This window comes from Stegostoma tigrinum, chromosome 1 (genome assembly GCF_030684315.1).
Source record: "Stegostoma tigrinum isolate sSteTig4 chromosome 1, sSteTig4.hap1, whole genome shotgun sequence".
Lineage (NCBI taxonomy): Eukaryota > Metazoa > Chordata > Chondrichthyes > Orectolobiformes > Stegostomatidae > Stegostoma > Stegostoma tigrinum.
The window spans coordinates 133,526,314-133,538,911 of NC_081354.1; the positions used below are offsets into that span (position 1 = coordinate 133,526,314).

General features: G+C 39.8%; 1 protein-coding gene across 3 annotated transcripts in view; it reads right to left on the reverse strand.

Moving 5' to 3' along the window:
* Positions 1-9,796, reverse strand: part of epg5 (ectopic P-granules autophagy protein 5 homolog (C. elegans)) — a 152,436-nt gene extending 142,640 nt beyond the window's left edge. For all 3 annotated transcript variants that reach the window (XR_009446190.1, XM_059648804.1, XM_059648800.1), the window contains exons 1-3: positions 9,676-9,796; positions 7,945-9,006; positions 529-769 (exon numbers count right to left, since the gene is read on the reverse strand). Coding sequence is in view for 2 of the 3 variants with exons in the window: in XM_059648804.1 (XP_059504787.1) it covers positions 529-769; positions 7,945-9,006; positions 9,676-9,729 (1,357 nt within the window). In the remaining variant the exon portion in view is untranslated. The remainder of the gene's footprint in view (positions 1-528; positions 770-7,944; positions 9,007-9,675) is intronic.
* Positions 9,797-12,598: the final 2,802 nt, after the last annotated feature.

The following is a 12,598-nucleotide window of genomic DNA, read 5'->3' on the forward strand; positions in this document are numbered from 1 at the left end:
TACCATGACTTGCCCTATGAAGTTAAATCGTCAACCTGAGCATTTGGTTTTGATTAAAGATCCAGACCCAAAGCTATCAAGCTGTCAATTTAGGATATGGCTTGACCTCATTCATTTCCATAAATTTATTTTTTCGTTGACATTTTCAAGATCATATTCTCCAGAAAACAACTGTCTTTAAGTCAAACAATCAGACGTCAAAAAAGTCTACTATTTGTGTATGCCAAAGAGAGGAGGTACAATTAAAATTTAATTCCAACTGAAAATTTCCTAGTGGGTTAAAATTGTTCAATTGCTTATTACTTTAGCCCTTATTCAACTGGTTTCTGGAGAAATTTAGTGAATTTCATCACAAAGATGTAAAAATATTAAGAAAATATCTTGAAGTCTAGAGAAATAAAGACAGAAAGTACCAAGAGTATACATCTTTCTTAAGTGAAAGGACAAATTAGTATTTTGGTGCAGACACTCTGCTACACTGAAGATCTGCATTGAAAATAATGAGCTATCCACTTAAGGCATACAAACCTCGCCTACGTAGACCTGTCACTGCTCTAAATGCAGTTGAGCTGTTTAACAACCTGTAGATGTAGGATTCCACCTGCAGTCGGGAGAGCACTGAAGTATAGGCATGTAGAGCCAGTGTTTGATGCAAGTGATCAGCCTTAGTACGTAAAATCCGTTGCAGCTCTGCAACAACTGAATTGTTCATCTCCACAGTCTGGTATCGATGATAGGCTGTAACTTTTGTTTGATCAGCACAAATTCCCTATAAATAAAGCAAAACACATGGCCAAATGTACAAAGAAGGTGATGTAAGTTTCCATACAGATGGTGAAATTGTGAAAACTAAATTTTGTACTGGATATTGTAAGCCAAATATATTAAAACCAAAATATTAAAAGAAATATGACATCCAATTCCTAAAAATATTAACTGCAAAAACCATATGCACTGTCATAGACTCCCCTGTTCATGTCAGCAAACCATTGCCACCTTCAAATTTACTTCGTATTGCAACCTTCTAGAATTGGTCCAGTAAAGGGTGTACAAGTATTCATGGAATATTCTCCCTAAGAATAAATCAACAGTTCTGGATCTGTAAATGCTATACATTGTCAAGAATCTATTTAACTTTCCACATCTTAACGGTAAACACTCAATACATTAATACACTATGTTTGAGGCAGATAGAAGACATAACAAGTGGGTTCAAATGCAGACTCAGGAATCCACTGTCATGAAAAGATGATAACCCCAATTTATTTATAAATATTGAACTTTTAGCTGCTTGGTTTTAAAAAGACAAAATAGCCAAAGAATAGCTGAGAATATAAATTGAGTGGCTATCTGGAACATCCCTGTGCAAGTTAAAGGAAGTTCAGAGAGGAACAATGGAATGTTGCACCTCAAATGTGTCTATGGGACTTTAGAAAGCAACACTTTAAAGTAGAGACACCATTCAAAAGAAAGTTGAATTGTGATGTCCTGTGGCTACGGAGATAATGAAGGAATGATTACCGCCATATGAGAAAAGCCACATGCTGCAAATTCTCTCTTAGATTATGACCAGGAATTGAAAGAGGCAGCTTGGGCAGAAAAAAGGTGTTTGTTTTATACTTCCAGCAGTACACAAGAAAGGAAGTTAAAAACCATCTGTAAACCCTAGTTTCTATGTGCAGGTATAATGAAAAAGCATCTCTCTTTTTGATTGCTGATTATTTTACAACCTGAAGCTAAAGAATTTGCAACAGAGTCCAATTCTGCAGTACAGATCAACTGCTTCCTGCTTCAAAAATCACAATGCAATCATGAGCAGCTCCATATGTAGGGAGACAAACACTGTCTGGAAAGAATTAAAAACTTCACTTTTTTTCAAGAACAGTACAATGACATCTTTAATGGTAACGAAACTGGCTCATTTTACAAGCTGCAAAAAGAAGGAAGCTAGGTTTTATCAACAAAAATAGTAGGTGGAGACACTGGAAAACAATAAATGTTCATATTCCATGCTAAAATAATTTGATCTTCCCTTTTGCTTCTGGTCTGGCAGCAACTGTGGATAAAAGAAACAGTTAACGCTTAACAGTCTGGTATGACTCTTCCTGAGAATTGTGTTAATTCTATATCTCTTCATAGATACTGACAGACTGCCTAGTTTCTCCAGCATTGTGCATTTGTTAAAAATTCTAGCAACTACAGTATTTTGCTTTTATTCTTGCTGTGTTTCCTTTCCCACTTTTTCACTAGTTTTCTTATCAGAAATCAATAATCTCAAACATTAACTGTGTCTCTCTCCCCAAGATTTAACTACCAGACTTGCAAAGCACTTTGTTTTCTTTTAATTGTTCACTCCTCAATTGGCATTCACAGAATATTCCAAGAAAACAGGGAGAAAATAGCTGGAGCCAGTAAGAACTAATGGGAATTGGGCTCGCTGCCTTTTGTTTAGCTCTCTAATTCCAATTTTTTTTTGTTTAAAATTCAATAGGGACAGACACAAGATTGTAAGAAAAACCAGTGGTCGCAGTTCAAGGGATACAGGGCAGGCCACTTTAGAACTGAGACAAGAAAAATTTATTCATCCAGAGTCGCAAGCCTTTAAAATTTTCTGTCATAGAAGGTAAGACCAAAACAATGAATGCATCAAGGAATTAGATATGGTCCTTAGGGCTAAAGGGATAAAAAAAAGGGTCTGGGGTGAAAGAGTGAACAGGATACTGAGTTGGATGAATCAGCCACGATCATATTGAATGGTGGAGCAGGCTTGAAGGGTAAAAGGCCCACTCCTGCTCCAATTTTTTGTATTTCTGTTTTTTTAAAATGGCTCCATGACTTAACAGAATAAACGTACATCTTTTCATTTCAGATTTGGAAATAGAAAGCTATAGTCCAATTATTCCCATTTTCACATTGATCTATATCCATGAATGATCTAAAATTTCATGGTTTTGTGTACTTTGTGAAATCTTACTGCCATCTTGCAAATTCTACATTAAATTTTAAAGATACTGGTATATACTGTGTGACAGGGATCTAAAAACTGAAATATCCCAATAATGCAGTTGTCAGACCAATTAATTTCAGAAGTACTGAAAATTCTAAACATATAGAAATATGAGACAGTAGGAACTGCCGATGCTGGACAATCTGAGATAACAGAGTGTGAAGCTGGATGAACACAGCAGGCTAAGCAGCATTAGAGGGTCAGGAAAGTTTGACGTCTTGGGTTGGGACCCTTCTTCAGTCTGAAGAGTGCAAGGGTTCAAATTATACTGATGCTGGTAAAATCCGTTCTGTGGTTCAGAACCTGTACATTAGAGCTTGCTAACAGTTTCCGGAGGATGTCCCACCATATGAATGGATAGTTGTGGGTCTTGTGTTTCAAAAGCAAAATGATAACCAGCAATTTTCATAACGCAAATGATGACAAAAAACATCTGCTCCATAATAACAAGAAAATTAAGCCAACCAAGCTGCCAAGATTGCTTCAAAAATGAAACTTACACAACAATTTTTGCCTTATTTGTGGAGAAGGACAAGTTTAACGTATCAATTACAATCACAATCTCAGCTCCCACTCTCTAGTGGTTGCATAGTATACAAGCTGGTTGTGACAACGTTCTAAAACACTGGGATTATTCCCCGCATTTGCAAAAGCTTGCAGGTATGACTGTTAACCCAATTTGGTACGATGACATTCCAGCAGTAACAAAAAAAAGTTAAAAGACAACTTACCATTTGAAAAAGTGAATATGAAAAATGTTATATAGCACTTGCAATATTGCTACCATAAAAAGAAAATAGCAAATGACAAAATGCAAAGAAAACTTGTAAAACATAAAGAAGAGCCACTGACCACTTGTAAAAAGTCTTTGATTTCTTCTTACATTCTGGAACATAAGGAGGAATCTGAGGTTGTAGTAATGTAAATAAGGCACGAGAGCTTCACATTCTGCTTCAACAATGTATAAACATTCAAAAGAGGCTGATGAGAGCTTTTAAAGCATAATCACCCAGAAGTTCAAAGGAATTTCAACTGTTTGGTTAATTCACTCAATTCCCTCACAAATATTCTGACTGATTTGTTTTTAAATGTAACTTTTGATATTACACTTCATATTCTAACAGCCCTTGGCGTGTTGTGAATCCATCCAAGCCTCTTTATGCTTCTTGGAAAAAATTTAATTTTATACCCCGCCTGCACAGCAGATTGTGCGATAATGGTAATATCACTGGATGAATCAACCAAAGGCCCAGGCTAATGCTGAGAGGACCGGTAACTGGTAGAATTTTATTAATAAATCTGGAACATGAAGCTGACCTATGATGCTGACCATAATAACTACCACAGATGATTGTAATACTCATTTGGTTCACTAATGCCCATGTTTTTTTCCCCTCTATTAATTTGTGGGATGTGGGCATCGCTGGCTGGCCAGCCAGCATTTCTTGTTCTTACCTAGTTGCCCTTAAGAAGGTGGTGGTGAGCTGCTTTCTTGAACTGCTGCAGTTCTCCTGCTGTGGGTTGACCCACAATGCTATTAGGGAAGGAATTCCAGGATTTTGACCCAGCAACAGTGAAGGAACAGCGATATATTTCCAAGTCAAGGTGGTGAGTGATTTGGAAGGGAACTTGGAGATGGTGGTGTTCCCATATTTCTGCTGCCCTTGCCCTTCTAGACGGAAGTGGTTGTGGATTTGGAAGGTGCTGTCTGAGGACCTTTGGTGAATTTCTACAATGCATCTTGTATATAGTACACACTGCCGCTACTGAGCATGGGGTGGAGGGAGTGAACGCTTGTGGATGTAGTGCAATCAAGAACGGCTGCTTTCTCCTGGATGGTGTCAAGTTTCTTGTGTGTTGTTGGGGCTGCACTCATCCAGGCAAGTGGGGAGTATTGCATCACACTCCTGACTTGTGCCTTGTAGATGGTGGACAGGCTTTGAGGAGTCAAGAAGTGAGTTACTTGCTGCAGTATTCTGAGCTCCTGGCCTGCTGTTGTGGCCACTATGTTAATGTGGTGAGTCCCTTTGAGTTTCTGGTCAATGATAACCCCCAAGATGTTGATAGTGGGGGACGCAGTGATGGTAACACCATTGAATGTCAAGGGACGGTGATTAGATTGTCTCTTATTGGTGATGGTCATGGCTTGGGATTTGTGCAGTGCGATGTCACTAGTCACTTGTCAGCCCAAGCTGTGCTACGGAAGAATAAAGCAATTAGCAGAAATAATTTCTCCTTATTCTTAAAATGAAAACTTTCACATTTTGAAGCATTTAAGTTAGCTTACCCAGCCTCTCAAACCAATCACCTCTACCATCATCACAATCTTAATCTTTCAAACTTCCATTAATAACCAATATAACTATTAAACTAATGCATCCACATACCACCCACTCAATATCATTCTATACTGATCTACAAAACCTTCACTCACAACTGTAACTATGGCTTAAAAATGTAAGAAGAATTCTTCATCTCTGTACTTTTTATGCAAATTTTATTTCCCTTTATTCTTTCATGGGACATGGGTGCTGCTGGCAAGGTCAGCATTTATTGCTCATTTCTTAGTTGCCTTTGAGCTGAGCGGTACACCATTTCATAAAGCAGTTCAGAGTCAACCGCACTGCTGTGGAGGTCTGGAGTCATACATAGATCACAGTGATAATTTCCTTCCTTAAAGTATGTCAGTGAACCAGGTGGATTTATGCTACAATTGATGGTAGTTTCACAGTCACTATTACTGAAACTAGCTTTATATCCCAGAGTTAACTAATTGAATTAAAATTCTGTGAAGTCAAAGTCTGCAACATTAGTCTGCACCTCTCACTTGTTAGTCCAGTGATATTATCACTCTATCACTGTCTTCCTTGATACTTAAAAACTGAATTTCAGGTACTCAAGTTGCTCTAACTGCACTCTTGTGTATTAAGGCTGGAACATCTACACTACAGATTTTGTAGCTGTAATGAAAAATTAACATCTAATGTGATGATCTCTGGAGACTAATAATTAATTTGAATATATTTAAAAAAGTTTTTAGCTAAACAAATGCACCTTTTAAAACTTATACTGCAACAATTGCCCAAAATAAACTACCTGAGGAACATTCCACTTTTGTATTCCACACTCTGCAGAATTACACTCCAAGAACAAACAATCCACTGTTATTCCCAGTTTTCAATGGCATCTGCTGTCCCAGTTTTGAGCAGTAGTAACTTTGAATGACCATCTCCAGCTGCTTTGTTCAGGTTTCAGTTTCTTCATCCCACCACCAGCAGGAAAGCCATTCTAAAGATTCGACTTTCCCTGACCATGCCAGGATATATCCAAGTATCTTTAGATGGTTACATCACAATTCCCTCAATCTCATTGCTGCATCTGGCTGTGGTAACTCACAAAGCAAGCAACTGTTTTCCTTTTTTCCATGCAGACGTTCAGCTGTCTGTGAAACTTAGTGAGTTGTTGAGAAACCTGTAACCTGATTTCAGAACAGCTTCCTCTATTGTCTTCATACTGCTGTGAAACACATAAGTCTTGCATCCTGGCAGAAATTGGGTCTTTGATCCCAATTCGCTTTCAATTAAAAGTAAATGGATAGTTAAAAGCACAACACTTTATAGCCTACTACCTAAAACATTTTTCCATGACTGCCAAAGACTCAAGGTTTGTCTCTAAGCACCTTGTTCCCAGCAAAACAATCTAAATCTTCTTTGTGAAGAATCAAACTATTCAATTTCACTGTCAGTTTGACTTCAGGAAAGCTCATATGACCCTAATCATTCAAAGGTGTAGTTTTGAACATCATGTTCTAAACCTCACAAATGTAACAAGAGGATGCATTTGCAGTTCCAACTGCCCTAACACCCACTTATATTGAACTGCATGTGTCACGAGTGGTCATTCTCCCAAGTTCACTAAAGAGATGACTCCTGTGGTCTTCCATTTTAACAATGTGCCATATTTTAAAATTTGATATTTCTCAAATTTGGAGATTTCCCTCCCATCTAACCTTGTTTAAATAATGCATGTGACTATAAACAGAACCATGACGGGATTACATAACTCCAATCTGTCTAAATGCTTGCGAGTTTTGAGAAGACTTGTCTAAATGATTTCCTAAATGTTTTACTGGTGGCAACTGCATAATTTTACCATTATCTCTGTTCAGAAGCTAATACATAGAAAGTGGAATCAACGACCAAAACAAAAATAATCTCGATGTTGGAAATCTGAAAACTGAAGTGCAGGAATTCATTACCGAATAACTGAACAAATCAGATCAAGAAAGACAGGTAGATAGATAGACAGACAGATATGGTGGACAATAATTCTGGTTCCCACATTTGGAGGGGTGCCACAGCATGATATGGAACAGAAAATTCAAAAGAAACAGTTCCAAAAACTTTATTACATATCCAGGTGATTTTATAAAAAGATCTCAAACTGTTGCTGTAGCTTCAGTTATATGTGTCCTTAGTCATCAGCTCTAAAAGTTTATTCTTTGAGTCTCAGCAGCAGCAGCGTCTGAGCAAATAAGCAAATTAAGTTCTGATTTACCAGTGTTGATGATTTGATAATACTAACCAGACAAGCACTTTTGGTAATACAACAGATGAGCCAAAAATAAAGTAAATGCAAAATAACATACTGGAGATATTGGAATTCTGAAATAAAATCAGAAAATGCTTTAAAAAAAACACTCCTCAGGTCAGACAGCAGCTATGAAGAAAGAAACAAAACTGCTATTTTGGGTTAATGACCTTCCATCAGAACAGTACAATTTAAAGCATAGCTCTGATCTCCGATTTTATATTAGTATGTCACTAAAAGTGAAACAGAAGCGATTCTTTTGATCACAAAAGACATAAACAATAAATAAATTCCATTTACAAGTTTCAAGTCTAGAATGAATTGAGCATAACTAAAAACAAACTGACCTGGAGAGTCAGTTGCTCTTCATTAAACGTCCACAGCTTTTTTTTGATACTTTCATAATCATACATCATTGTCTGCAATTCCACTTCGGCCTGCAGAAGTTGTTTCCTACATCTGCCATAGTTCATAAGAAGTTCAAAAAGCTCATTTTTATCTTGAGTGGCCGCAGAAAGAAATTCTTCAACATATGTATCAACATTTTCCAGCCATGAACCTAATGAAAACATCTTGAGCTCTTCTTTTGAAAATGGTACAACTTCACATGGAATATCTGGATAGAGTGTTCCAGAATAAGATGCAACCTGCTCAATGAATGCAGTTTTGGGGTCTTTCTTGGCCTCAAATGGCAAATCAGGGTACAGTCTCTCAACAGTTAACTGTACAGGGAGATCAGTCATGATATTATGCAGCTTCATATCCACAGTCTCTTTTCCACAATTATCCAGTATTAAAATAGCAGGTTTTTTAACATCCTTATTCTGCGAGAGCTCCTTTTCCTTCAAATCAACTGTTACATTCTGTGAAGCAGTACTTCTGGAGTGCGACAGAATTGGATCTGAAACACTGCGAACAGCAGATTCAACATCACTAATATCCTGCAAATGTTTGTTTCGATTAATAGTGGTCTTACTAGAGCAAGGTAGTTCATTAGTCTCCGAAATCCCACATACCTCTTGGAGTACAGCGCTACCGTAAGGGATATGGTGACTGTTTAATTTTTTGGTCTGACTTAGATGACACTGTTGATTTTTACAGTCCAACCCAACATGTTGTTTTGAATCAATTTCAGTTTCTGCAATTGCAGTGGACACCACTTCCACCAATGACCCAGACTGTTGAGTATTTTTTACAGTATTGTCAGCTACCAGCAAATCTGGAAGAAACTGGTGTTCTTCACTTTGGCTCTCGTGTTTCAAAATAGTTTCTTTTTGTTTTTTTTTGGCTTCAATTGGACTGGATGAGGAAATGTGTGTTTTTGTTATTGCATGAGAAGCTGATTCTTGATCTGATTCAGGTTTTGAACATTTTTTCTTAGTTTCTGTCATTGCTTTTCTCTTTTTGTCCTGAAAATCCAAAAGAAAATGACATATTAGCCACCCTCCTTTAACTGGTTTGATACATCAGTTTCACTTTCGCTTCCTATTAGCCATAACACAACATTCGTCACATTTCTGAAGAAGGATCTAGGCCTGAAACACCAGCTATGCTGCTCCTCTGATGCTGCTTGGCCTGCTGTGTTCATCCAGCTCTACACCTTATTATCTCAGATTCTCCAGCATCTTCAGTTCCCTCTGTCTCTGGGATTTTATTTATTTCGGATGTGAATAGAAACATCATATGTCATTTCATCTAAGCAACTAGTAGTTATGAAGAGGGATGCCAATTCATAAGACGACTACCTATCTGCTGCTAAGATAAACAACTGAACAGTTTTATTCAGTCGTGCCAAAGATACGGGGCAGTTTTATTTAAGTACAGATGCTTTTCTTTTTACCCAAAAGACGCCTGGAACAGGACTGCATAAGATTTAGAGATGTCAATGAGACTTCGTGAATAGAAAACGCGACAGAGCAGTACTGTTACCAGGAAGATAACAGTTAAATATCTAATACAACCTCGAAATGCAGGCAAGAATTATTATTCCAGATATATCCCCGAGTTATAAATACAGCCTAATGGCTTGAACCCCCAAAGCGAAGGCAGCCTGGTCCCCGCGCTCCTGTTGTTTGTACCTCCACTTTTGCTGAGTGCTTAGACTTCTTGGGGCGCACAGCTTCCGCCATCATAAACGGCGGATCCGGATCCAGGACCAGGCCGAGACCGAGCGGAGCGGCCACGCGCGGTCACAGGTCACACAACCGCTCACCAATGACGCGGGTCTGAGCATGCGCACGATGAGGGGGCGGGGCGGAGTTATGCGGTTATGTGGTTGATGAGCAAGAGTCGCCCAAGCCCCTCAGGGCTGCAGGTTTTAACAATCGTCCTCAATTTAAGGATTGAGCGAAATGAAAAACTGAAATAATTGCGGAAAATCTCAGTAGGTCTGGTAGCATCTGTGGAGAGAAATCAGAGTTAACGTTTCGAGCCCAGTGACCTTTCTTCAGATGTTTTCTTTTCAGCAGTTTATGTTTTTGAGTATCCGGCTGTTCTTCCAGTCCAATTTTTTTTATTGCAAAAATATACTTTATTCATAGAAGGAAATCTTTATGTACATACACAGTTAATGTTTCCATTCCGATCTACACATTGGTGTTTGCCTTTCTCTATATTTACAATTAACCTCTTGGCATTTGGCCGAGGCATCAGCAGAGTCTGGTTACTGAATGGGACTCCTGCTTTGCTTTGGCAGAACGTCCTTACAAGTTGGTCTTTCCCCAGTTTTATTGCGTCTCTCAGCATGTAGTCCTGGACCATGGAATGTGCCAGTTTGCAACACTCAATTGGGGTCAACCCTTTCAACTGGAAGACCATCAAATTTCAGGCAGATCAAAGTGCATCTTTCACCATGTTGATGGTCCTCCAGATGCAGGTGATGTTGGTCTCAGTGTGCGTCCCGGGAAACAGACTACAGAGCACAGAGTCCCGTGTCACAGAACTGTTCAGGACAAACCTTGGCAAAAACTACTGCATTTCCCTCCAGACTTCCTTTGCATAAGCACATTCCAGAAGGAGGTGTTTGCCAGTCTTCTCCCCTCCACAGCCACTTCGAAGGCAGTGTGCAGTAGTGTAGAGAGTCCAGGCATACATGAAGGATCTCACAGGAAGAGCCCTTGCCACCACCAGCCAAGCAATGTCCTGGTGCTTGTTGGAAAGCTCAGGTGATGAGGCATTCTGCCAAATTACTTTGGAAGTCTGAACAGGGAACCACTTGACAAGATTCACCCTCTCCTTTTCCTGAAGGGTCTCAAGGATGCTATGTGGACTTGTAGTCAAAGGTGTTTTTCTTCACAACTTTCTCCCTAAAGGTCAGGTGGTACGGGACAGTCCAACTACTTGGAGGGTTATGTGGCAATGACGCCAAGCCTATCCTTCACAACATCAGGGACAGGTAGAACTTCAGTAAGCAGTGACATTTGGTGTTTGCATACTGAGGATCCATGCACAGCTTGATGCAGTCACAGAGAACGGTGGCCATCAGTGTAAGGGTAGCATTGGTATGCTTTTCCCCCTTTTGTTCAGTTCTTTATACATAATGTCCCTTCGAACTCAGCCCATCTTCAATGTCCAAATGAAGTGAAAAATAGCCAGGGTGACTACAGTGGCACAGGTTCGAGGAATAGGCCAGACCTGCAGCATGTACAACAACACTGAGAGTACCTTACACCTGATGACCAGGTTTTTTCCCTCAATGGAGAGGGACTGGTGTTCCAATTTGCCTAGTTCCTGCCTCACTTTGGTGACATGCTCCTTCCAAGTTTTGGTGCACACCCCAGCCCCTCTGAACCGAATACCTAGCAAGGAAACCGAACCAGATAAATAGAAAGCGGGACATAACACCAGCGCTTCGTCGGAGGCTCACTGATGATGTTACCTAGAATGGTGACGAAACGTCTGAAAACTAACCTTCCAGCTCAGTGAGCAAACTCACATCCAGAACCTCAACCTGAGCTACAAATCTTCTCAAAACCTAGCACCTTCAGGTAGTCTGTCCTGACAGTGAACAGAAGGATCATTCGGACCATTTCCTGAACAACACGGCCTCACTCTTGCCCCTAATGACCTTGGCACCTGAGGCCAATTCAAACTGGCTGTAGATGTTCATAAGTCTGTGCACTGACTGCGGATTTGAGCAGAAAACTGTTACATCATCCATGTGCAGGGAGGCTTTGACCTGCAGGCCTCTCCTGCCTGGAATTATCACCCCTATCAGGCTCATATCCTTCCTAATGGACTCGGCAAAGGGCTCTATACCAATCACAAATATGCAGGAGAGAGTGGGAAGCCCTGCCTGACTCCATAGAACATTACAGCACAGTACAGGCCCTTTGGCCCTTGATGTTGTGCCGACCTGTCATACCGATCTCAAGCCCATTTAACCTACACTATTCCATGTACGTCCATATGCTTGTCCAATGACGACTTAAATGTACTTAAAGTTGGCGAATCTACTAACATTGCAGGCAAAGCATTCCATTCCCTTACTACCCTCTGAGTAAAGAAATTACCTCTGACATCTGTCCTATATCTTTCACCCCTCAATTTAAAGCTATGCCCCCTCATGCTCGCTGTCACCATCCTAGGAAAAAGGATCTCCCTATCCACTCTATCTAACCCTCTGATTATTTTATATGTTTCAATTAAGTCACCTCTCAACCTTCTTCTCTCTAATGAAAACAGCCTCAAGTCCATCAGCCTTTCCTCGTAAGACCTTCCCTCCATACCAGGCAACATCCTAGTAAATCTCCTCTGCACCCTCTCCAAAGCTTCCACATCCTTCTTATAATGCGGTGACCAGAACTGTACACAATACTCCAAGTGCGGCCGCACCAGAGTTTTGTACAGCTTCACCATAACCTCTTTGTTCCGGAACTCGATCCCTCTATTAATAAAAGCTAAAACACTATGCCTTCTTGACAGCCCTGTCAACCTGGGTGGCAACTTTCAAGGATCTGTGTACATGGACACTGAGATCTCTCTGCTCATCTACACTACTAA